At 34.8% G+C, this 24745-nt stretch overlaps 1 protein-coding gene across 7 annotated transcripts in view; it reads left to right on the forward strand.

The window, feature by feature from the left end:
* The first annotated feature begins 524 nt into the window (after positions 1 to 524).
* The window catches only part of LOC135073197 (vascular endothelial growth factor receptor 1), a 45116-nt gene continuing 20895 nt past the window's right edge, over positions 525 to 24745 (forward strand). For all 7 annotated transcript variants that reach the window (XM_063967279.1, XM_063967280.1, XM_063967283.1 and 4 more), the window contains exon 1: positions 525 to 1085. In XM_063967279.1, coding sequence (XP_063823349.1) covers positions 977 to 1085 — 109 coding nt within the window. In that variant the 5' untranslated portion in view covers positions 525 to 976. The remainder of the gene's footprint in view (positions 1086 to 24745) is intronic.

Consider the following 24745-nt stretch of genomic DNA (forward strand, 5'->3'; position numbering starts at 1 on the left):
TGGCCGTGGTTTCATGATAGGATTTTTTTGAAGCTCGAAAAACTTTTGAAGTATTTTGTTTAATTTAATTTTAACTTACATAGTCATATGAATAAAATACTTGATTCGTTTTAAGCTGGAAATTATGTACCTACCTAAAGTAGGTACTTAACATAGTATGTTTAAGGATAAATTTAAACTTTAACAACAGGAAAATAAACACACACAGCATGTACGCTTGTTTAAGAAATTGATTGCAAATCCATTTTAGATTGTTCTAGTTACATATATATATGCGTAATATCGCACAATTTCCACACAGTATTTCGTTACAGCGTGTATTGTTGTAAGTGACATTGTTCCGAAACCGCAGTCAGTCAGCCGCAGCAATGTCAATACATTACAATGTGAGCAAAGTATAGATCGCTAATCAACATGGTAGTATCTAATTGTTGGAATAATACTTTTAGCGATAACGTAGCGTAAGTAGTTTTGGTCCGCGCTAGCCGGCCGTAGCGCGTCATCGGGCGAAACATTCTGTACGAACCATCGCGCGGAGCGGCCGCGTCGCGCCTTCCATTCAAATATCACGTGTCGCGCTCTTGAACAAGTTTCTCAGTGACCTTATTCCTCGGATACTGTGTCGTAAACATAACACCAATAACAACTTCAAAAGTGTCAACAAAAGTTTTACTATGTGCCAGTGAAAATATCTTATTTACATAAAACTCCGAACCGTATGGTTTAAATCAAAATGAGTCAGTGTTTTCAAGTTCTAAAGAATTTACGGTAATAGTGATTGTACTGTACGACGCCGTAGGTACGCATAACGCAATCTATGGAATTCGCCCTCTTCTGCACTGTTAAAATTGGAATCGATCGAAATAGAATCCTCGATTAAAAATCCATGTCATGGAACTTGTACTATAACTTGTAATTCATATGGATTATTAAATGGAAGAAGAAGATTTATCACACCATTTATTTTAAAATAGCAATGGAATTCTTCATTATGAAAAGCAGCCACAGTTGTTGGTTGTTTATCACGGCGCTGGGAATAGTACTGGCGACTGCGACAGTCGCCGCTAACTATGCCGGGACACCAGGTAAAAAAATAAGACTAAATATAACGGCATAATAAGTAATCAATGAAACTTTGTTTATAACTTTAATTTGGCACTAGAATCAGCAAGACAAGGTTTGAGATTTGAACTCTTTGTTAAAAAACATATTATGTTTAATACACGCATTCACTTCACAGGACCAGGTTCGGATATTCGCAATAACAAACCTAATTCACAATTCAAACGCACTAAAAGAAACGAAAGGTCTTTGTAAAATAACTTTCTACTCGAGCGAATATGCGAACCAACTTCTTAATTTCCATTTCGAATCTCAGTCCAAATATTATGTCCTATTGCACTTTTTTATCTTATCAGTATGAGTTTCAAAGCCTTTTCCAACATCAGTAATGTTTGATACTAACGAACTGTCACGAAAACCTACGATAACACACACGCTAAAACTTATAACGTGTGTTAAAACCATTGTTGCCTATTTTCCGTACAAACGAATACAAAGTACACGGTTTTTACCTCATGCAAAGCGACGTCAACGCGACCTCTAGTTGGTTTCAATCAACAAAAGTTCTGTAGCTAATGTTTACAAGTTTAAAATAGCAATTGTACCTGTTTAAATAATCGCCGCACGAACGCTTCGAAGCAAAGTGCCCAATAAATATCGGGCATTCTTAGCGTTGTTTGCTATTGTAAGTATTGTAACAATAGGATCAGCAGGGCTAAGGTCGCAAAATTTTCAGCATTTGTTCAGGAATTTTAAATAATATAGCATATTATGCTCATTACAAAACCCTAGTTATTATCTTCATGTGAATTGGTAAATGTTTATTTGTTTACTGACTAAACACGCTATGCATGAACATGATTGATCGGGCCATCAGTAATACAAGAGAATTTAATCAATATTTTACCTCTAGTGCGACAAGAACTTTCATTAACTCATGGCACGTCGATTTGCATATTAACCAAAATATCTTAACAGAATATTTTTATGTTTTTAGAAGTGCTATATTATTATCTAATCACCAAATTGATTTTAATAATAACAATCGATAACAATAAACAACGGTTAAAGATTTGGAATGTATTGTTGGAAAAGCTTTGACTCCATAGTGATATCGTGTAGTAAACACATTAAACCCTTAATGAAATCTATTTAACTAGCATTTTGGTCGTTACTATCCTCTTCTTGCGCATCTTTGGCATTATGACAAATGGTCACTAATTTATGACTTAAGGCTTGCAGCTGCTACTGTCTTAACAATCTGTCAGAATAACAAGGAACCGACGATCGACACGGCTTGGCTATGGGTATGCTATGCTCCATGGATTGCGAGTAAGTATGCTGTCTGTTCGAGTAATAATTGTGCTAACACTCCGCACAGTTATAATAATGCATAGGCCTGACTAATATTTAAATTGAAACCATTCACCCTTGAAGAAGCTACCGGAGAAGAACGTAACTAGATCTATCGACGAGGTTCCATTAGGAATGAACGTAAATAAAATTATACCGTTATAAAAGAAGAGATAGGTGATTAGAACATCTGGATATTGCACGCACAAAACCAATGATAATAAATTTATAACGATCGATTTATGATTTTGGGAAAATAACAAAGTATAGCGTCTTCATTTAGAATTAGTACTCTCGTATAAGAAAACAGATAGAAAATATTAGGAAAAGAGTTATTATAACAGATAGGTAAAACAATAATAGGTATTTAGTTAAAATACAATTGCACTAAGTATCATTGTGATTTCTATTTTATTGAAGAGAGCGAAATATCAGCGTACTAAAAATAGCTATTGTGTAATTCGCTTCCTAAAATCAGATTATTTGGTATCTTATCTAGGTAGATCCTTGTAAGATTAAGCACTACAACGCTACTCGGTGAGCTTATCAACTGTTCTAAAAACAATAACAAAACCGTATTTATCGGTCGGTTGTTGGTACTTTACACGCGTATTTATGTAACAAAGTGCACCTACTTACATATTCTTCATGCATGGTTGAAAGAAAATTATGAAAAACATCTATGAAAGTATTTTGAACATGACTGACTAGTGACAACCAATGAAGAAAATTTACAGTCAATTATTTCTTACCTAGTCTTCCTGCCCATAACACAATTTTATTCGTAGATACTTTTTACAATTACGAAGAAGTGATTGCAAATTCAGTGTAAACGAATACCACAAATACTGCATTTGAGCTATAGTCTTTTTCACCTAAGATGATTCGTATGACGTTTCGAGTTTGAAAGTTATAGAGATGTCACATAACTAAACCATAGCGATTTATCTATCGATTTTTTTCTAAGAGTTAGTGAAACCTACTTTTAGAGAAATATTTTGTATATGTGTTATTTAACAAAAAAACATGTTTTTTTTAATTACAAATATTATTGTAACAATTTTTTATTGATAATATTCAAATTCCATGGACTTCGTGTTCAAAAAAACGATTCCTAAAAAGTTCTGGTTCTATTTCTTTAAATTAAAAACTATTAATTTATTTTCAATGCGTTTATTAAAGTCAACAATCGAAAAATATAGTTGATTTTTGAGATGTTTTTAATAACTAAGTAATCACTACAATCGATTAATGAACCGCGGAAATAATCGATTTTGTTATACAACAAATACCCCAGCACAAAATCTATTCCGTTTCACACATTGCGTACATTAAATAAAAAATATTTTTACATCGTATTTAATTAAAATATAATCAATAGACTCAGATTTTACTATATATTTCAAGACAAGTAGTTAATTTTTTTTTTATTATATTGCTAATGAAATACAAATATTTTTTCAAAAATATTCTGCATATGTAGTATGCGTAATATGGATAACCTTAAAGTGTCATACGGATCATCTTAGCTGAAAAAGACTATAAACAGGTATAGTTCCAAAATACTGGACTGTCCTGTCGATGACATTGACAGTGGGGCGCCACCGTCAATACCGAATCGCTGGTTCAGATTTTTGCCATGTTGGAAACCATATAGTTGAACGATGGTAGCGCCCCCCTGTCATTGAGTTTGGTGGGACAGTTCAGCGTGGGTCAACTATATATTGCCAATTGAATTGCAAAATAAAGTAAAAAGGTGGTGGAAGAAACGACTCATCGTTCTATTTTATGCAGTCTAGACGAAGCGATGACACAGACTGAAAAAGGAATAAGTATTAAAGTAAACAATAAGAGAAGTGAATGAGCAGCTGCTCACTTTTAATGACAAAGTTGGTAGCTATTTTTGATAGAACGACAATCCTTACTATGAAAGTAGTTTGCGATGTAAAAGGCCGTCACATACAATTTTGGTAGAGCTCCCAAATCGTCAGTTAATAATTTTAATATTTACTATGCAACCTTTATATTAGTTTAATGTAATATTTCCATACTAAACGTCACTTCAAACAAGTGTTCAACGAGTGAATAACTTTTATTAGTAAGGGGGTAAGTATGTAGAGTCGAATCTCGTATCTCTTTCTAATTTATTTAAAATGTAGGTACTTTATTAAATTTTCAAATGCAAGCAGTTCATCTACTCAGTCCCTACTATGGAGTACCTACATCAAAACTACTCAAAGGCCATGTCCAGTTGCAGTACAGTTTCAAATGAACCTTTACTCATCCCAGTTGCATACAACATCCATAAACACACGTGCCATATACCAAGTGCCCGCAGTGAGTAATCTGCCTATGTTTATCAGAAACCGTAGTACTAAATCAGGAAACTTCGAAGCAGGATTTAGTTCCGGAGACGTGACACAGCCTCCGTAAGGCGCCACTGTGGCATGACTCACGCCGTTTCGGATGAACGCAGACTTTTCGTGACTCATAAGTTTCTTACTACAGTCACAGAATACATAATAGTAGCAACAGAAATTGCACTCCTTTGTGTAGGATCAGATGCCGACATTTTAACGGTAATAATAATAAAGCAAAATATCCAACGCACATGGTGCATTCGAAATCGCACCTTACTACTACGCTCACAAGAGCGCATTTTTTTGTGTTAAGAATTGATCTACGTCACCGCTCAAGCGTCAGGGTTGTATGAGCAAAGTAAAATAAATAAAAACTTTATTTTAAGAAGCATTTATTGTATTTACGATTAGAAAACTTTAATCTAGTGGAGTTTGTATAATCGTACCATCTCTAAAGTACCTATTAATAAACTTCAGTGTTGCGATAATTCGAAATTAAACAAACAGTTTTAAAAGGTGTAGTGTCGGAAAATAGACACGGTGAAGTAATGAAGTAAAGTTAATGTTTTTATTAGCTAAAATAATTTTTTTGCTATAGTTTTTTGTCATAAGTATTTCAAAATAATTTATTATTTAAAAAGTGTAGTTTTTTTTTTATTATTTAAATCACTACAGTTAATTATTATTCCTAAATATTACAATTTTTCATTAAAGAAGAATAACAGTGCTGTTGGAACAATAAACCTTGATTGCGACTATGATCGACCGAGCGTGTATAGATACACGTGTGCAAACAGGCGCGTGGCGGCCCGGACTGATTTGCAACTTGAAGTTGTCGCGCGCTGTAGGTAATTATCTCGGCCGGCATAGGCGAGTGACGGAGGCCTGCTACAGTTAAATGTTTTCCAATAATTGCATATAGTAAAGGAACTAAGTAGGTACTACCACCAATGTGTAAAATAACCATTCAGGAAATGTGAGAGCCAGCCATTTAAAAATTTGCAAGACTATTTTCTTTTCGAAATATAAATCCAAATTACTATTTTTTTTATTTAGTCTATTTATTTTCACACTTAGTTATCTTAAACAGTAACATTATAAACGAGAGAAAGGCTTTGGTTGACTGAACACTTAAATGGAAAACAGCTTGCTAAGTAGTCTGATTGAAAGAAAGTTTGACTGTCTTTGGACTACTATGCGACTTGGGTTATTTCTCGTATACAGGTTTCTTTAAAGGCAGACTATGAGTTTAGCGATTTATCTTCGGTTGATAAACCTATCAGAACAGCTTTTGAACAACGATGAAATAGAACAGCAAAAAACAACTTATTGATTGCAAAAAACACTTTGAAAGAGACGAAATATATGCAAGAATTCACAACACACGCACCACGAGATACAATTTGAATGAATCGATTATGGTAGAACCAGTTTGTTTGATAAGATAATGGACCCAAGACCAGTATTGCGATCCGCAAATAGAGGTGACGCGCATCTGCGCATGAGCATAAAAAATGTGCTGAGCACATTGATATTGTTCGTCTTATTAGGCAGTGTGTACTCAAAGCTTTATTAGATTTGCCATTTGGTCTGCTTATTACAAACTAGTTAGTAATGTCATTTGAGTTCATCGCTTCAACCAAATTATGTCCTCCAAGGATTTTCAAAACGACCGATACATCGCTACCCGCATTCAGGTGCTTCCCGCGACCTTCTAGATCGTTGGGTAATTAATATCTTTGAATACGTTCGGTATTATATGGGGGGGAATGGGATTTAAAAGGTTGGCAGCGCACTTGTGACTTCACTGATGTTGCGGGTGTACATGGGCGACGGCTTACCATCAGGTGATCCGTCTGCTCGTTTGCCTCTATCACATAAAAAAAAAAAAAAAGAATACTCGTACAGTCAGAGATTTAGGAGAAATGCCTATAATTTAATTTGTTTATTAGAACGTGTTCCAGGATTAGAAGATTAGAAACACTATTTGTAGATTATTCTTTACAAACGTAAACAAACAAAACTGACCTTTGTTACATTATAGATACAAGTTGCCAATAAATACCTACAACAAGTAGTGGGCTTCCTACTATTTTTGCTAGTGCCTCATTGGAATGGCCACTCAAGGTTGCTACGTCTAGCGCGTACGCGTTCAATTCAACCATTTACCGGTAACTGGCTATCAGGCTGAGAAGTTTATTGTATAACCTCTAACAAACTCACAGACGTTCGCTGACCACTTGCTTTGATACGGACGTTTTTAAGGCGATTAGAGTCCTCAATGACCTTGGGCGTTTGACCTTCACGCCGCGAGCAACACCCGCGTACCCCGCACCAAAAACTCCGATTTGACACCGATCAAAAATACACGGGCATAGGTAGATACAGAATAGAAGCTCTTTCTTCATACATTACTGCCTATTATTTTAAACTTAAATTGATGAACCTTGATGTCGGTGTCATTTAACTCAGGCGTAAAGGTATTTAATAAAAATAACAAAATCCATGAACATTTTGTACGGGATAAAATTTTATTTTATTTTTCGTAAATTTTCTAATGCTTTTGTCGGTTCAGTCGTTCTCGAAATTTGAACAAACCCGACTTTATTACAAGCTTTTATTTAGCTTGCAATTTATGATGTATGTAGGTAATTACATAAATGTTTGTTCGGGTGGAATCTTGCAAGCTGAATTAGTTAGACCAACTTCCTGACGACAACTAGGCTAGATGACAAAATTTCAATTATTTGTCCGTCAGACAGATAATAGAAAATATTCGACTCATATTTTTTATTTTCTTTCATAATTAAATAATAACAGTGCTACATCGAGTTGAAATGGCGCGATACACCACGCTTGAGTAGAATTTTTACTCAAATGTGACATCACGCGAGATTTCAACTCAATATACTCGTAATACTGTAATTATTCGATTATGGAAAAAATAAAAAATATGAGTCTAATATTTTCTAATTATCTGTCTGACGGACTAAATAGAATTTCGATTTCATTACCCAGTCATCATCCCTATTGGAAGGCATTAGTACCTAGTATTGTCTATGGCCTAAAAAAGCAAATGTTTCTGCTTTTGTCTATTGTCATTCTCTCTGTGTCACTTATGAAGAATAAACTGAAAATGTATTTGTCTTTTTATTAGAAATCCTTCATCAATTGATTGAGTTAAAATTTCGGATATAAGTACATGTAATTCGGGTGACAATGCAATATTGTGATGACATGGAGCTGATCTGATGGTAGAGCTGGAATGCCAGTGGCCCCATAGCAACTCCGGGATTAAACGATTCCATCGAGTTTAGGCTTGTTTGATTTGTATTTATTTATTATTATACCTAAATAATTTCATTACAATTTTCTAAAAATGCACAAAAGCTTAAAAATCTTGAAAACGGTGATATTTTTACTGGGGTCAAAATTGGACGTTAGGGAGACCATGGCGAGGCCTATCGATGGTTGAAAGGTTATCCATTGTTTTTGGGACACCCTGTATAAGCAAGTACCTAATGTTATGTAAGTACGCTACTTTGAAAATCATGAGTATTCAATTCTCTAAGGTAAACTGCAGGGTCTGATGATGGAGCTGGAATGTGGCCATAAGAATAGGCTAGTTTCTTAAAAAAAGACTTTTGGTCCGTCAATTTTACATTATCAAAAAATATTGGACGGGTACTTCTCATTTACACTCAAATTTGATGGTCACACAATAATAGTTCATAAACGGTATAAGTTAGAACAATAACTTTGATATCAGATGATAAAATATCTATTTAGCTACATACAAAATAAATTTTATCGTAATAGAAGCAAAAATAATACGAAAACATCACATGAAACGATAAAAAACGGGGTCATTTTTCGCGTTCTCATCGTGTCACACCTTCGGTTGCAATGAAACATTTGGTTACTGCATTCACAATTTTCATTCAATTTGTGTGTAGCATATACTAAAATCATCGTAATTAAATATACTTTCCACACAATATTCAAAAAAATATCTTCTTATAATTATTTCGAATTGAGAAAGCAAAATACGTTGGTCACACGATTTTAGGTACCTAAAATTTTGAGTAATAATACAAGATTGCCGTTAAACCGAACACCAGCAACCAATCACAGCATTCTATTCGGTTAACGTCAGTCGCGCTCCGGCCATTGGGTAGGTGAGATAGGTTCATCGTCGCTCCGCAAAAAAAATACGTAACTTTTTGTGATTATCCATAGACATACCGTCGCTTGCTTGAACAATATTTTCTACCTCTAAAATTTTAACAATTTAATTGAAACTTAGGCCATTGAAAACTTAACATGTTAGACTTATTTGTGTAGTATTCGACTTGAACCGTTAAATTCAAATTTAAGGATAATTCATAAAAAACTAAAATTTTCGTCACCTTCGTGGCATCAACTTCGTGGTGTTTTATACACGAAGGTGATTTTAGGCCACGAAAGTGATTTCTTGCTTTGGTTTATTTTAAAATATAGTGACTGGAGTTTATGTTTTTACAATATTTTAATAACTAATAAATTATACGTGGTAAGTAGAGTTCAGTAGGTACATCAATAAAAAAATAAGGGCCTCGTATTTTTGTTGTCTGTCTGTCTGTATGACTGTATGTATGTCTGTATAATTATGTGACTGTGTATCTGTTTTTAAGATAAATTTAATCTGAAGTTTGAGTTAAAAGTTGTACAACAAAAATACGAGGCCCTCTGGCCTCAATAAAAAATATATTTTTGTTGAGTGACTGATAATCAGTTAGTTTTTTTTTATTGAGGTACTGATAATCATTTTTTTTGCTTCTTTAGCATTTCAGAATGCCACCATTGTCACCCGTAAAACCAATTGCGTAGAATCTTGTAACTTAGTAGGTGACGTTATCGGTAAAATTTTATCTTGTATTTAGGTAGGTACCTATTTATATTATGTTATTGCTATTTATCTATGAAAATAAGACAAAATATATGTTTTAAAAACACTTAAGAGTCATTTACAGTAGTAAAGTTTGAAAAAATTATTGCTGTGAAGTACAGAATCACTTTCGTGGCATCAAAAAATTCAAAACGTTAAAGCTTCCAAACGAGACTCACTATTTGACTGATTTACTGAGAATACAATCTTCACATCAAGCGCTACAATTTTTGTTTACAAAAAGTTGAAATAAGTTAGAAATAAAATTTGCCACGAAGGTGACGATGAGAACCGTGGCGATGAGAAATACCCGGACACAGGATATTTTTATTTGTCAATTAAACAAGTAATTACGAAGATATGATGCGATGAAATTCCGCGTGACGACACAAATCGCCACATTTTTAAGCATGCCTTGACGTCATGTGCCTCATCTTCTGAACTTTGGTGCGCTTCATCTCTTTAAATTTTCATAAGTTTAAAAATGTGAAAAATACATTTAGAGTTTGTTTTTGGTAAGTTCACCGACGGACTAATTCAAACTCTTGCTACTTTCTTGCTTTATCCACGAAACATCCCTATTCTTCGAAATTATTACGATCTACAAACGGAAAATCTCTGCTCTACTACGCCGCAGTAAATTCCCCATCATAAATAAAAAGTTTTTTTTTAAAACAAGCTCTTGTATGCTAATAATTTTGGTTTCATGACATGCTCCTAAAATTCATCACCTTATAAGAGGATTTCAGTTCTTATCTGCGAAACTTTTTAATAATATAGGTACGTTTCATGGTTTGGTAATTTAGGGAAGTTTATTTGCACTTAACATGAAAAATATGGTATCAATGTACTGTGTACCTATGCACCTTCAGTGGCAACAACAAGGTCTACTGAGTACCTATAGTCTACTAAAGGCATGAAATAGATTAATTTCACTAAAAATTAAAACCAACTCCAAAACGACTCACCAAAAGGTAGGCTGCCACCGACTCCGAAAATGGCTAATTTTGTAATCAGTAGGTATCCAAATTTCTTAATAAGCTCTATGGAACAATTCAATACCACTTTATCTTAATTTTTTTTAATGTGACAGGAGGCAAACGAGCAATTACCGTCGCCCATAGACACCCGCAGACCGAGACCCGCAGACCCTTTTTTTTTTAGTATGAAAAATATAAATTGTTTTCTTCACGTAAATCGATTAAGTTACAGATTCTGACTAGCTCCTAATTTGGATACTGATTGCAAAGGCCTAGTAAATAAATAACGTAATAATTTTTCTACTTGTATTTATCTAGTGCAGTTGTTTTGGAGTCAATTATAGTTTTTTTACACTAATAGATTCTATTCAGGTAGAAAATAGCGTCTGAGCGCGTCATAATTCAATTGTATCGTCTGACTGCACGTACTCTATGAACAATTCTGACATAAAATCTATTGTCGAACAAAAGCTGGGTTGCACCATCTTACTTCAACTTTGACAAGCGTCAAAAGTCTGTCTAACTCCATACAAAAAACACCGGTTATCGCCAAAGCTACGGTCAAAGTTAGGTCACGTCAGGTGGTGCAACTCAGCCAAAGAAAAAATTCATTTTGATCGCTAATGTCAGTTTGCAGCGAGTGACACAACCTCCCCGTCTGAAGGCCAGCGGCCGACTGCCGCCCGCACCCCGCGAAGGCCCCCTCAACAGCAAAACGTTCGGAATTTATCAAAAGTAAAATTTATGAATGAAAGTAATGTTCGATTGAAAAACCCAACGTGTCATTTAAAGATTAAAGAATTCCTAATCTATTCGTGCAAAAATCTTTTAAATTAACATAGCCGTTTTGGAGGAGTAGGGAATTTAAGTAAAAAATCGATGTCCCGTATTTATTTTTTTAATCCAAAACAAAGAGACGTAGCGAAAATTCAAACGTCACAAATGTAGTCCTTGAACTGTTGTATAACATATATTTTTTTCAACTATTTCTATCCAGCAGTAAAAGAGGAGTAGGCTTTACAAAATGCCCATTTGGCGCGGATCGAGGACTCTAATCGCCTTAAGATACACGAGTAGGATTACATATCTTGAAAAGTAAACCATACGATTACTGTTCAAAGTCGATATTACACACTCACAGTCTACCTACAGCTTCTGCTATTGTGATTTATCTCAATTGTTTTCATCGTCAACAAGGACGACTAAGGTGGATACAAGATACGGTACGATAATGTCAAATAAGCGCTTCAAGATAATACCCGTCTGATAAGATTTTATTTTGCTAATTATAGTTCTTGCAATGTATCAACAGTGCCGTAACTAGGGCGGTGCCAGCAGTGCCCAGGCACAGGGCGCAGACCCTGGAGGGGCGCAGAAATGACCAGACCAGTATCTAGTTTTGTTTCATGCATGGTAGTTAGTAGGTACATTTTGTTTTATTGCGAATATGGTGTAGACGCGCCCTCTGTACTATCTATATCTATATGGCATTTTTCAAGCGATCTTGAAACAACAACACTTGTAAAGGTGGTTTTATATTTGTCTGATGTGTCGTGACGTGACGACGCGTCAGAACGGTATCGGTTTCATACATTTAGTACTAGCTGGTGCCCGCGACTTCGTCTGCGCAGGATTAGTATTTCGAACAATATGTTTATAAATTGTAGCCTATGTGTTATTCTGATGTATAAGCTATATTATTGTAAAGTTTCATTAAAATCCATTCAGTAGTTTTTGCGTGAAAGAGTAACAAACATCCATCCATCATCCATACAAACTTTCGCGTTTATAATATTAGTAGGATGGTAACGTTCACACTAGTGCGTAACGTGTTGTGTTGTGTTGTGATGGCTTATGTATGGAACCGATACAGTTCTGACGCGTCACGTCACGACACATCAGACAAATATAAATCCACCTTGTCTTGCTCGCAATATTACATACACAAACAAAAGTACCTATACCGTAACTATGAGACAATTTCTGTCTATATTCATTTGGAGGGCGCCACTTCTAACTTAGAAGTTCTAAGCAAATCTGTCAATCTAGCTGAGGAGATGTACATATAGTTCACGTTACGCTGTCATTGCTGTCAGCCACATTCATTGGTCCTCCCTTTATCTTTGATTTTATTCATTAACTACGTGCGGCGTTACTGACGCACTAGCGTGCGAGAGATAGATAGAAAATTCATCGTTCGACAAGAGTGAAAAGGATGACTTACAAAACTAAACGATTCACAAACGTTCCATTCTGCCGCGACGTCCCACCCAATGTTCGGGGATTCCCCGATACATCGAGAATCACGCATTCAGATAGCCGCAGTGTTGCCAGAAGGTTACTTTTGAACTGCATTGGTTACTTTTAGGTTACACTAATGAAAAGGTTACTTTTAGGTGATTTTTCAGAAATTGTAGAATTAACTTTTACAGGTTATTCAGTAAAAAATATTAATAGTGACAATTTAAAAATTATGTCATAAACTGCATTTAAACATGAATTTGATTTATTATTTGTTATAAAAAATGAGTTTTAGCCAATGTTTTTCGATAGTGAAACGCAAATCCATAAAACGTTTTTATACGACCGGTCACTTTTCGGTCTTCATGGAATGGTCAAAATTTCGAATTTAGGTAAATGATTTGATCAATTGTATTCATTTTCCATCCATGAACAACCTTACACAATCGCTCCGCACGCAGAAGGTTTCTTTTTATTCAAAAAGGTTACATTTTTTTATGCACATTTGTCCACTTTATTGTCAGAAACTGGTTAGAGCATTTTTCAAGGGCGCAGTTTTGAAAGCTCGCACCGGGCGCATAAAAGGCTAGTTACGGCACTGTGTATCAACATAACAAATTAACTTTACTTCCACAACAATTTTGCTAATAGCTTCTAGTTGTCAGGGGAAATCACACTAGATATAGCTTAATGTCAATAAAAAGTTAAAAAACTAAAACCCAACTACGACAAAAAACGACGCTGAAAAAGTATAAAACAAGATTTTCAGTATACTGAACTGAACAAAGTTGCTAATGTAGTTGCATAGTAATTTTCATGTTTGGAAAACCGCAGTCACACGTTGTCAACGTGCTACGGTAGGTAGGTATATGTAACGTGTGACTACGCCTAGTTGGGTTTTAGTTTTTTTACTTTTTATTTATTATTTGTACTGTTTTGGTGTTACAGTGTATTTGTGGCGCATAATATTAACTAAAGTTAAATTAATGAACTGATAAGTAGTAAAGAAGGTATGAACGAAAAAATGTGAGTTATATGCAATCAGCCTATGAATACAGGTAAAGTCACAAGCAAATGCTAGTAATATATATATATATTCGAAATGTACAAGTAAAGCGCTTTCAAATGATACCAAACACGGCATATTTATCTTAACTTTATTTTTTTACTCTGTATGTTTTGTCCGCTAGAGGGCGCCACATTAGATTTTGTAAAACCCCATATAGCCTATAACCAGCGGACAATTAAGACGCTTCTAATGATATGTCATTTGTCGAATTCTGATAAGAAGTTTAGAAGTTACGAGGGAACAGATGAACATACATACATACATACATACATAGTACATACATACATAGCCTGTCAAAATCATAACCCTCCTTTTGCTTTGCCGTAGTCGGGTAAAAACAATGTCGTAAACCAATATAATAGTAGATTTATAGATTAATGGTCACACAAACATAAAAGTGGCCAATAAAATGGACAACCCATTAATGTATTGATAGTAAACAATCATGTATCAAACAAAGATTGTTCACAAATAAATTGGTTAAGAATAGAACGAGAATAGCCGTAAATGAAATGGATTCATTACCTTTTGATAAGGTACTTGATACAAATAAGGCCTACCTAACTTTAAATGCTTATAATTCAATAAATAATAACGCCAATTAACAAAAACAAGGTTAATTATCTTCTTTCATCCTTTAATTTTAGCAATATTACAAAAAATAACACAATTTTTAACTAAATCTATTCAAAATAAGCAAATTACGAAACCACTGATTTTGGCTTTATTAAATCACCTACACGGAATAAGGCCTACATGATTCAAATGCCTCTAGACCTTAAAATTCAGGTTGTATTAAACAAAATGCGGTCTTATAACATTAAACACGTCGATTTGTTTGCGTTATCAAAATTTTACATACCAAGTAAACAGAAATATACTGTACATCTCTAGATATACTTAAATTCCACTTATTAAGAATTATACATAAATTATAGATAAAATTAAATATTCATAGTAACAAAGTAACGATTCCTTACATATATTATCAAAAAAAATATCAAAAACAAACAATATTGTTTTTTTGTATAGGGCTTATTAAAACACCGTGTTCGAATAAGGCCTACACATAAAACCTTTTAAATAAATCAGTTTAGGAACATCATTTAGTCTTGAATTTTTGTAAACAAAATGAGATATCAATTTTTGTTAGAACCAGGGCATAAAAAAGCTTCTGAATCATCTTTGCGAACTCCTACACAATACTTGTGATACCACCTAAAGCAGTCATTTATGGTCGCGTATCTGCTACTTTGTCTTCGAAATAGGCATGATAATACCAGTTTTTATTCTTTTTTCCTTAAGAATTATACATACGGCTTCTTTTTTCTTATTTTTTATTGTTTTTGTATTTTGTTTCTTTTTTTACAGGTTTTGTATTTTTTTGACACTGTTTTCTTTTTCTTTTCTGTGCTGTTAGTAACATTCTTATTAAATAAATATTTTGTTACTCTTTGACTCATTTAGTTTAATGAATTTGTCCGTAATCAGGTGTTAACATAAGTATCTAATATGGCCTACCATGCTGAAATAAGGCCTAGGCCTTATTAGATATCTCGCTCTTGTTGTCTTTAAAAATTTACAAATAATGCATCTATAGCCAGTAGTACAAATTAAGGTAATTATTAGCTAGTAAGGTATATTTAGAAACGATTACTAAGAAAAGCTTAATCTAAAACAGCGTCATTTTACCGAAAACTTAAGATGAAATCGCCTGATTTTTATAAGGGAGTACGAAATCACCCACCACCTTAGAAGAATGCGTGCCAATTGGTGCTGGGATCGTGGATCGGGACGCTCTTGCTCTCTACTGGGTTAAAGGGCATATGAGTACGTATCCTTGAAGTATTGTCCCGGTTGGATTTATTTATCTGTGTTTTCTGATGTATAGGCCTTATTAGAACGTAGGCCTTATTTGTATCAAGTACCTTATTTACGGTTCTTTTTTTGGTATATTTTGTTTATTATATGTTGCAAAAACGTAACAATCTTCACCACGATATTTTCAACGTCTTTATTTGTAATAACATTTATCAAATGCGTCGTTTCATCATTCTTCCATTCACATCTCTAAGAAGTGGTCCAAAATAGGCCATTCACAATGTGTGTGCAATTGAATCCATTTGGAGATGAGATTGCTTATTTGATACTTTTGATGATACTTCTTCATTTTTAGGGTTCCGTACCTCAAAAGGAAAAAACGGAACCCTTATAGGATCACTTTGTTGTCCGTCTGTCCGTCCGTCCGTCCGTCTGTCAAGACCCTTTTTCTCAGGAACGCGTGGAGGTATGAAGCTGAAATTTATATCAATTACTCAGGTCTACTGTCCCTTGAAGCTGTGAAAAAATCAAACTTCTAAGCCAACGCAATCAAAAGATACAGCCGTTTATGCCGCAAATTTTCGACACTTGCAAGGGAATCAAAACCTACAGGGTGCTTCCCGTGAACTCAGAATCTTGAAATTTGGTACGAAGCAACGTCTTATAGCATAGATAAAGGAAAAATTACGAAAACCATAAATTTTTAGTTACATCACATAATATATTTTTTTTTAATAATTTTAAACTTACTACCCATTTCCTCATAAACGCGTAGAGGTATTAAATTGAAATTCATACCAAATACTCAGGTCTATAATACCTTTAAGCTGTAACAAAATCAAACTTCTATGTCAACGCAATCAAAAGAAACAGCAATTTAAGCTGCATATTTTGAAACTCGCAAGTACTCGCAAGGGAATCAAAACCTAAAGGGTACTTCCAGTCGACCTAGAATCTTGAAATTTGGCATGAAGCAACGTTTTATAGCACACATAAAGGAAAAATTCCGAAAACCTTAAATTTTTAGTTACATTCGTTCGTTTCAGCCAAATGACGTCCACTGCTGGACAAAGGCCTCCCCCAAGGTTTTCCACAATGAACGGTCCTGCGCTGCCCGCATCCAGGCTCTTCCCGCGACCCTTACCAGATCGTCGGTCCACCTAGTAGGAGGCCTGCCCACGCTACGTTTTCCAGCCCGTGGTCGCCACTCGAGAACTTTCCTGCCCCAACGGCCATCGTCTCTACGAGCTATGTGCCCCGCCCACTGCCACTTGATTTTAGCAATTCTGCGAGCTATGTCGGTTACTTTGGTTCTCCTACGGATCTCCTCATTTCTGATTCGATCACGCAGGGAAACTCCGAGCATAGCCCGCTCCATCGCCCTTTGGGTGACCTTGAGCCTTCTTATGAGGCCCATAGTAAGCGACCACGTTTCGGATCCATATGTCAACACTGGCAACACACACTGCTCGAAGACTTTCGTCTTGAGACACTGCGGTATTTCGGACATGAGTATATGGCGAAGCTTCCCGAACGCTGCCCATCCGAGTTGGATTCGACGATTGACCTCTTTCTCGAAGTTGGACCTACCTAACTGGACTGTTTGTCCCAGGTATACATAATTGTCGACAACTTCGAGTGTAGAGTCTCCAACCTTCAGAGGAGTGGGTGCAACACGGACATTAGACATGATTTTTGTCTTGTCCATGTTCATTCTGAGGCCCACTTGTTGAGAGGCTCTACTGAGGCCATCGAGCATTGTGCCTAGATCCTCCAAGGTCTCAGCCATGACTACGATATCGTCCGCGAATCGAAGGTGGGTGATGTACTCGCCGTTGATATTTATGCCAAATCCGTTCCAGTCCAGAAGCTTGAAGACATCTTCCAGGGCGGTGTTACAGGTGTGTCCAGTTACATTACAAAATATATATTTTTTAATAAATATAAACTTATTACTTTTTTCCTCATGAACGCGTAGAGCTATCAAGTTGAAATTCATATCAAATACTTAGATCTAATTGCCTTTAACCCGTGAAAAAAAAAACATAGTTATGACTCGATTGTCGTAATGAACGAACTTTGTATACCTTGCAGGTTTGTACGGAACCCTCGGTGCGCGAGTCCGACTCGCACTTGGCCGGTTTTTTTCGTCTATTTTTAGTTGGTTAATTTTGCGTATTTTTCGATGTTTTATTTTTATACAAAATGTTTTATCTACATAGGTAGACTTAAGTTTTCTACGGCTTGTAGAGTCGCCAGAAAATACATAATTCATGAAAATAATGACAAGAATATTGGGTAGGTACGAGTATTTTGGTATTAGTAAATCTTGGGTAAGATAAATGAAAGAATTATATTTTTTAATAGGTAACTTATTCAAAAAGAAAAGATGCTTATTTCCTGATTTGTATATATAAAAATACCACCTTTTTATTTTTAGCTTGTTCTTGTGTTCTTAAAAGCTATTGAATAATTTCTGAATACTTATTCTTACTTACATCGGAAAAAACAATATTGTGTTAATTTGAATTTGTTTGCTTCAGGAATGAAAATATATGAAAAAATAGAAGTCTATAAATCTATGTTAATTTATAAAAACCTACCAAGCTAAGTAGTCACAAAAGGTTACATACACAAATACTCGTACTATTGTATTCAACTACTAATCTAATTGCAGTAAATATCGATGACGGTTCCTTTCTTTTATATTCGGACTTTGTTCTGACCTTTCAGTTCAATTATTTTAATTTAAATGAAGTTTTAATTGCTTTGTCTATTTACAACGAGCAAATAATACTTGCCGGCTAGTTATAGAGTTAGACCTTTGAGAATATTCCTGACCTTTAGAGCCAAGGTCGCGGTATAAATAGTATAAATACACGCTATGCTAGTTCAAGAACACCTTATCAGTTGTCGAAATAAAAGAACTTGAAATAAATCAAATGATCAAATTAATGATAGATAATGTTATTGCAATAGCGTCCTATTTTTATTATGAAGAGGTTATTACTCTTCATCGAGTTCTTCTTAATATTCAGGAAAATAACAGAGTAATTTGAGGGGAGAACTTGCTAAATTCAGAGTCAGTTCAGTAGTATTCAGTCAGTACTATAGGGTAAGTCCAGGATAGATGCCCCACTTTTTGAAACAGCTCTGTAACTCAGTCAGTAAGTTTTTATCAACAATTTGACCTTAGTATCTGTAAACTTTGGTCTTTCGTCTATGATATTACTATAATTATTTTAGTTTAAATTATACCGATTCTGAGTAAATACTATTTTAATTGACCTCTAAAAAGTGGGATAGACGCCTAATGTGGGGGATAGAAGACTCACTGTATGATTGCTTCAAAGGATAGATGCCTGATGCAGGGATAGATGACTCGTTAATACAGTTTTTGAATTCTAAGGATCAAATGCATTTTGAAATCAAATAAGCCAAGTATTATTATTTAAGATTGTTTATTATTAAATGAATTAAAATGAAATTTAATATTTTTTTATTAAAAATAATACTACTTCTAGCGCAGTCGGGTAAAAAGGTAATTCGATCAGAAGGGCACCCTATTTATTACTTTCCTAAGGTTAGCCGTAAAAAAAAGGGCTACCTAAGTAAACTCCGACAACACTAAAAATCGAATTAAACATATCTATCCCGTATAATTTATAAGATAGTCTATCAAATTATATAAAAATCTGCTTCATTTTACAGCTGACAAAAAAATTATCCCTTAAAAAATACTTACCAATATTATTTCGACGCTCGCTAAGGTCTGGCCGCCGAAGATTTTTGCTCTCACTGGCTAAACGAACGCACTCTTTGATGGTTTGCGAGGCGAAAAGTGGTACGGGGAGGTCCCTTTCTATTATACGTACTATAACTTTAGGCTAAGTTGCTTGTAACCTAGTGTACTTAAAATCGCGGCACCTATCCCACTGGGGCATGTATCCTGGAATTACCCTATAGCTTCGTAATTTTGTTCCTATTTCAAATAGAAATCTACGTGAACGAAGTAATTTTTTTGGACAAGTCAAAGTCAGTTTGGTCTTTTCTTTCATTATGCATATCTGGGGGCACGGCAGTGCCCCCACCAAGTCGAGCAAAAAAGCGGCACGGCCGTACCATCCTTTTCTCGAAGCAATTTAGGCCATTTTCGACCGCCTGTAACTTCGTTGTGGATAAAACTAGAAGGCTGAATTTTCATTAGCTATGCAGGCATTGTAAAGACACGGTATATTTAAAATTTCATTCAATTTGAACCAGTAGTTTAAGAATTATAACGGGTCAAAGTTACTTAATTTTGTCACTCACTGACTCACTGACTCACTGACTCACCGATCATCAAAACTCTAAGGCACTCTAGCAGACCTAGAAGCTTCAAATTTGGAATATAAGTAGTGTTTGGTGTATGAATCAAGGAAAAACTAAAATATTTGGGGGCACGGTAGCGCAACCGCCAAGTCGAGTAAAATTTTTCAATTTCGGTCCAGTTTTCTAGATACATAACTGCTGTCTACAAAATACAAAAAGAAATGAGATCCCATCAAAAACAATACTTGTCAAAAAAACCAAGTCTCGCAACTCAGTTGTTCTACGGTAAAAAGTTGTGAGATCCATGTAATACCAAGTCCAGGCCAGGAAATCTTTAACGTTTTACATAAATATATTGACTTGGCCATCGCATGAAAACACGTGTAAATTAAATTATTTAGTGCGATGGCCAAGTCAATAATTTATGTAAAACGTTAAAGATTTCCTGGCCTGGACTTGGTATTACATGGATCTCACAACTTTTTACCGTAGAACAACTGAGTTGCGAGACTTGGTTTTTTTGACATTACTTAGTTCCTATCCTCAGAATGTTAGTGCATATTTTTTAATTAAATCTGACATAAGCGGCTTACCATAAAAATAATGGTGTATTTAATTAGCCATATCAGATCACGATACTGACAGATACTATTTTTTAAACTTAGAATTTAACTGTGCTTCTAAAGTACACATGGAAGAAACTTTAAACAACAAAAAAACTTGAAGCCACTGCATTTATTATTCCTACCTAATAAACAAAAAAAAGTTTAAATGATATCATTATTATGTATCTAACAGTGATCTAGTGCAGCAACACTAATTGGGTTAATAGTTACTAGGTACTTATAACAAAGTATTTTTAGCTCTAGTAATGGCTCCATCAATAACAAAATAAATAACATACCTACATTTACATGTTACTCAAAATCAGTTAAGTACAATTTGTACTCGTACGTACCTACTTAATGTTCTGTACAGTCGGTAGCATATGATTTTTGTCGCAAAATAGCATTAAAATATAAGAAGACCTAGTTTGGATCCCTAAATGCTGCCGTTCAAAAAACGCTAAGTCACAAACTTACAAAATTATACTCTTTCTGCCGCACTCACCTTTAATGTCACCGACGTCAAAGAATATAAAATATTCAGACCCGCCACGGCTTAATCGACCTCTCTGATACGTCATAATAACAAAACACAAACAAAAAATAAAAACATGACTAGATAAGCCGAGGAATTCGACGTTAGTAGGGTAGACCGGGTACAATAGTACCACGGGTTAATAGTACCATTGGCGATATTTCTTCATACAAGCGACGTTAGGTTGTGTGCATAGCGTCAAAATATGCGCTTTTTGTGTTTCCATCCGCTCACCAGTCGGCGGCGCTTGCGCTGAGAAACGAAGGTGTACAGGAAGGATTTTTGTTTTTTGCCCAGCCGCAGTAAGTTTTTACGTCAAATATATGAGCCCATAAGTTGCCTAATATGCTATTTGTTACCAAGGTATTATTGTCAATAGTTTATCCAGGCTCTAAACTTTGTATCGACAGCGAATTATTGGCATTCACTGTGAAAATGACTGAATTTTAGGTGAAGTTCTCTTGACTACCTACTTGGAACAATTGTAGCAGTCTCCATGGGGTCAATTGTAGCGGTACAATCAACCCCGTGGTACAATTAACCCCCGGAACCTCATTTTATACTTACTACATAATATTTTAAATTGGTTATAATAAAATAAGTTATTATAAAACATTCACGTGGTATTCACGTACAATTTTAGGCATACCTAGGTACCTACTAAAATAGTCTGGGCTCATTCATAGTTGCATGCATTAAGCATTAATTAAATACTTACATACTTAACGTGTTTTATTAAATAAGTAGGTAGATGGCGATAAAAAGGTTATACCTACATATATAAGTACCTAAATGCCTACTTAAAATATTTTAATACAGGTTTCTAAAACCCTTCTGAATATGTACATTTTAGCTTAATGCAGAAAGTAACTAAGTATTTGAACGTTTTGTTTTAGATGCCTCGGCGTAGAGTCAAAAGTACGGATCGCGGAACAACGGATCTATTTCTTTATGAACAGGCTTATGAAAAAATCTTAAAAGGTCGAAGCAGTAGTAGGTTAATAATCAGGGTCAATTGTACCAGGGGTCAATTGTACCCTCATACAAAAATAGATTTTTCAGTTTTGATATTTCTATCATTGTTATTATGCTTATTGTTGTTTCAGAAGCAATATCCGAGCCAAATAGATGGCATATTATGTTGAAACAGTTAGTTTTTTCGTTTTTATGGAAGGAAAGTTATTGTTTTGTTTTTAAACTTAAGTGTTGATTTTTCATACTTGTTCCTAAATATTTTCGATCTCAATTAATAAATACTGATGATTGTAGGAGACCAAGAGTACAGAATACCAATAAAGGTGATGATTAGATAAACATAACTACTTTTATTGCCTCATATATTATTGGTACAATTGACCCGTTGTAGGGGTCAATTGTAACATGAGACATCGTACAGTTCAAATTCGTTTTTCATTAAGTATTCGAAAGAATAGTTCAACTCTGCATGCTTAAATTTGTAGCTTAAGAGTCTAGTTTTTACAGCACCCTAACAGAATAAGTTATATTTCATTAGATTTGTCAATATTGAACATTTTCCAAAAAATGGTACTATTGTCCCCGGTCTACCCTACCATCTTAACTTAATAATTCAACTAGTATTTTGGTAATTACTCTGGACTCCGGAAGTGACTGCTCCGAAATTTATCTAGAAAGATAATTAAATAAGTACTCAGGTACTTGGTTCCGTTTTAAGTAATAGCGTCATTAAAAGAAAATTTAACAATCAATAATAATCTAGCGATAGTTTCTACTCGTATGTTCGATATGACTAGTACAAACAACTTGAAGTTCATCTTTTATACAGTTAAAACTTAATAGACATTGAATTCAAGCGACAATATTAATTGAGCTCTAGATTTGTCAAACAATGAACAGTTAAAAAGTCAAAGAACTATCCATAAAACATTTTTTTTTCTTATCTACTCGTAGTGTCGTAGTCCATTGAACTAACGGATAGACTACTACTTCTGACGTAGTTTTAACGCAAAGGATGGATGGTTACATTGTGAATAGTGTAATCGATGAGTAGGTACCTATTTACCTAACTAGGTATGTATTCAAAACTGTAGTTGTGAGTTTATTTGTAAGAAGTAAGTAAGCACTAAAACAACTGAATCGATTTTCAAAATAAAAACAATATACCAACCAAATTGAGAACCTCCTCCTTTTGTTGAAGCCGATTAATTATTCTATCAGTTGAAAGTTGTTATTGTTCTTGAGCAGCATAGGCTTATTTCTGTGACAGATCTAAATTAACGCGGCTCCCGCGGGCAAAAGCCAGTTAAACATTGAAGTCAAATTCTTTAGTAATCTGTGATACCAATCTAGGTACTAATTTCTGTTACGACTTTAACGACGGCCTGTCTAGCTTTGCGTGGGCGGGTTTAATATTAATGACAGCGAAAACAGCACTAAAATCAATTAGCACTTTTACTTAGTCAACGATAACGTCGCTGAATGCAGCGACTGTGTTTTGTTTTAAACTATTTGAAAAATAGATTCTTTTATTTTCCATCCATCACATTCAAGTGTTATCCAGACTGTTCCATAATATTTATAAGTAGGTAGGTAGTTTAAGTACTTCATGGTACTGGAGTGAGGCTGTTATGAGGAAGCAAGTCGTTTTATAATGTTTTAGCAACAGGATGCCGCTGATAAGATAAACGCATTCATCCGTTACTCTTAACAACGTGTTTTTGTTGTAATTAGGATTGTTATAATTAATTAAATGTATTCCAAACACATGAACTACTTATAATTAATCCGATGAATGTTCAAGTCTCTACATTGACTAGAAAAATAATATCCACGATGTTAATAAAGACTCTACGAGTAGGTAGGTACAAGCAGAAAAATTTAGGTACGTAGATGTTACCTATAGTCGCGAAATATTATAACGTTTATTGGCATATAACATAGACTGGGGTTAATTTCATTTTGATAGAGTTCATGAGATGTAAGCGTGACCTCTTTACTGGACGCAGATTAATAGAAATGAAAGGTCTTGATTGTTTGGTCTTGTCTCGGTTTCAAGCAATTTAGTCGTACATTTTGAGGTCTCATTCTAGAAAACGATTGAAATTCGTACACACATACCTACGCAATCCGCGGGCACATTAGCTACTCCTGGAATTTTATGTAATGTTTTAATGAAATTAATAATTATTTATCTTTATTGTAAAATACACAAAGCAAACAGTTACAAAAGCGGCCTTATCTTAAAAAGTTTAGCTAGTTTCCTGAATGTTTTCCCAGAAAATGCAAGTTGATATATTAGTTACGTCGAGAAACCCACTCAACCGTCATTTCGGCGATATCGTTCTCTCGCCTCACCCAAAATGTACGCAATATCAGTAAAGTGACAATATTTGTTCTGGACTGGGAAAGACGTCAGCGTTTTCACTTAATGTGATGACCATTAATTTGTTGATAAGCAGAACCACGGGGTCCTAATCACTTAATTGGTCGGTCTTCGGCAAGT

This window comes from Ostrinia nubilalis, chromosome 7, assembly GCF_963855985.1.
Source record: "Ostrinia nubilalis chromosome 7, ilOstNubi1.1, whole genome shotgun sequence".
NCBI classification, from domain to species: Eukaryota; Metazoa; Arthropoda; class Insecta; order Lepidoptera; family Crambidae; genus Ostrinia; species Ostrinia nubilalis.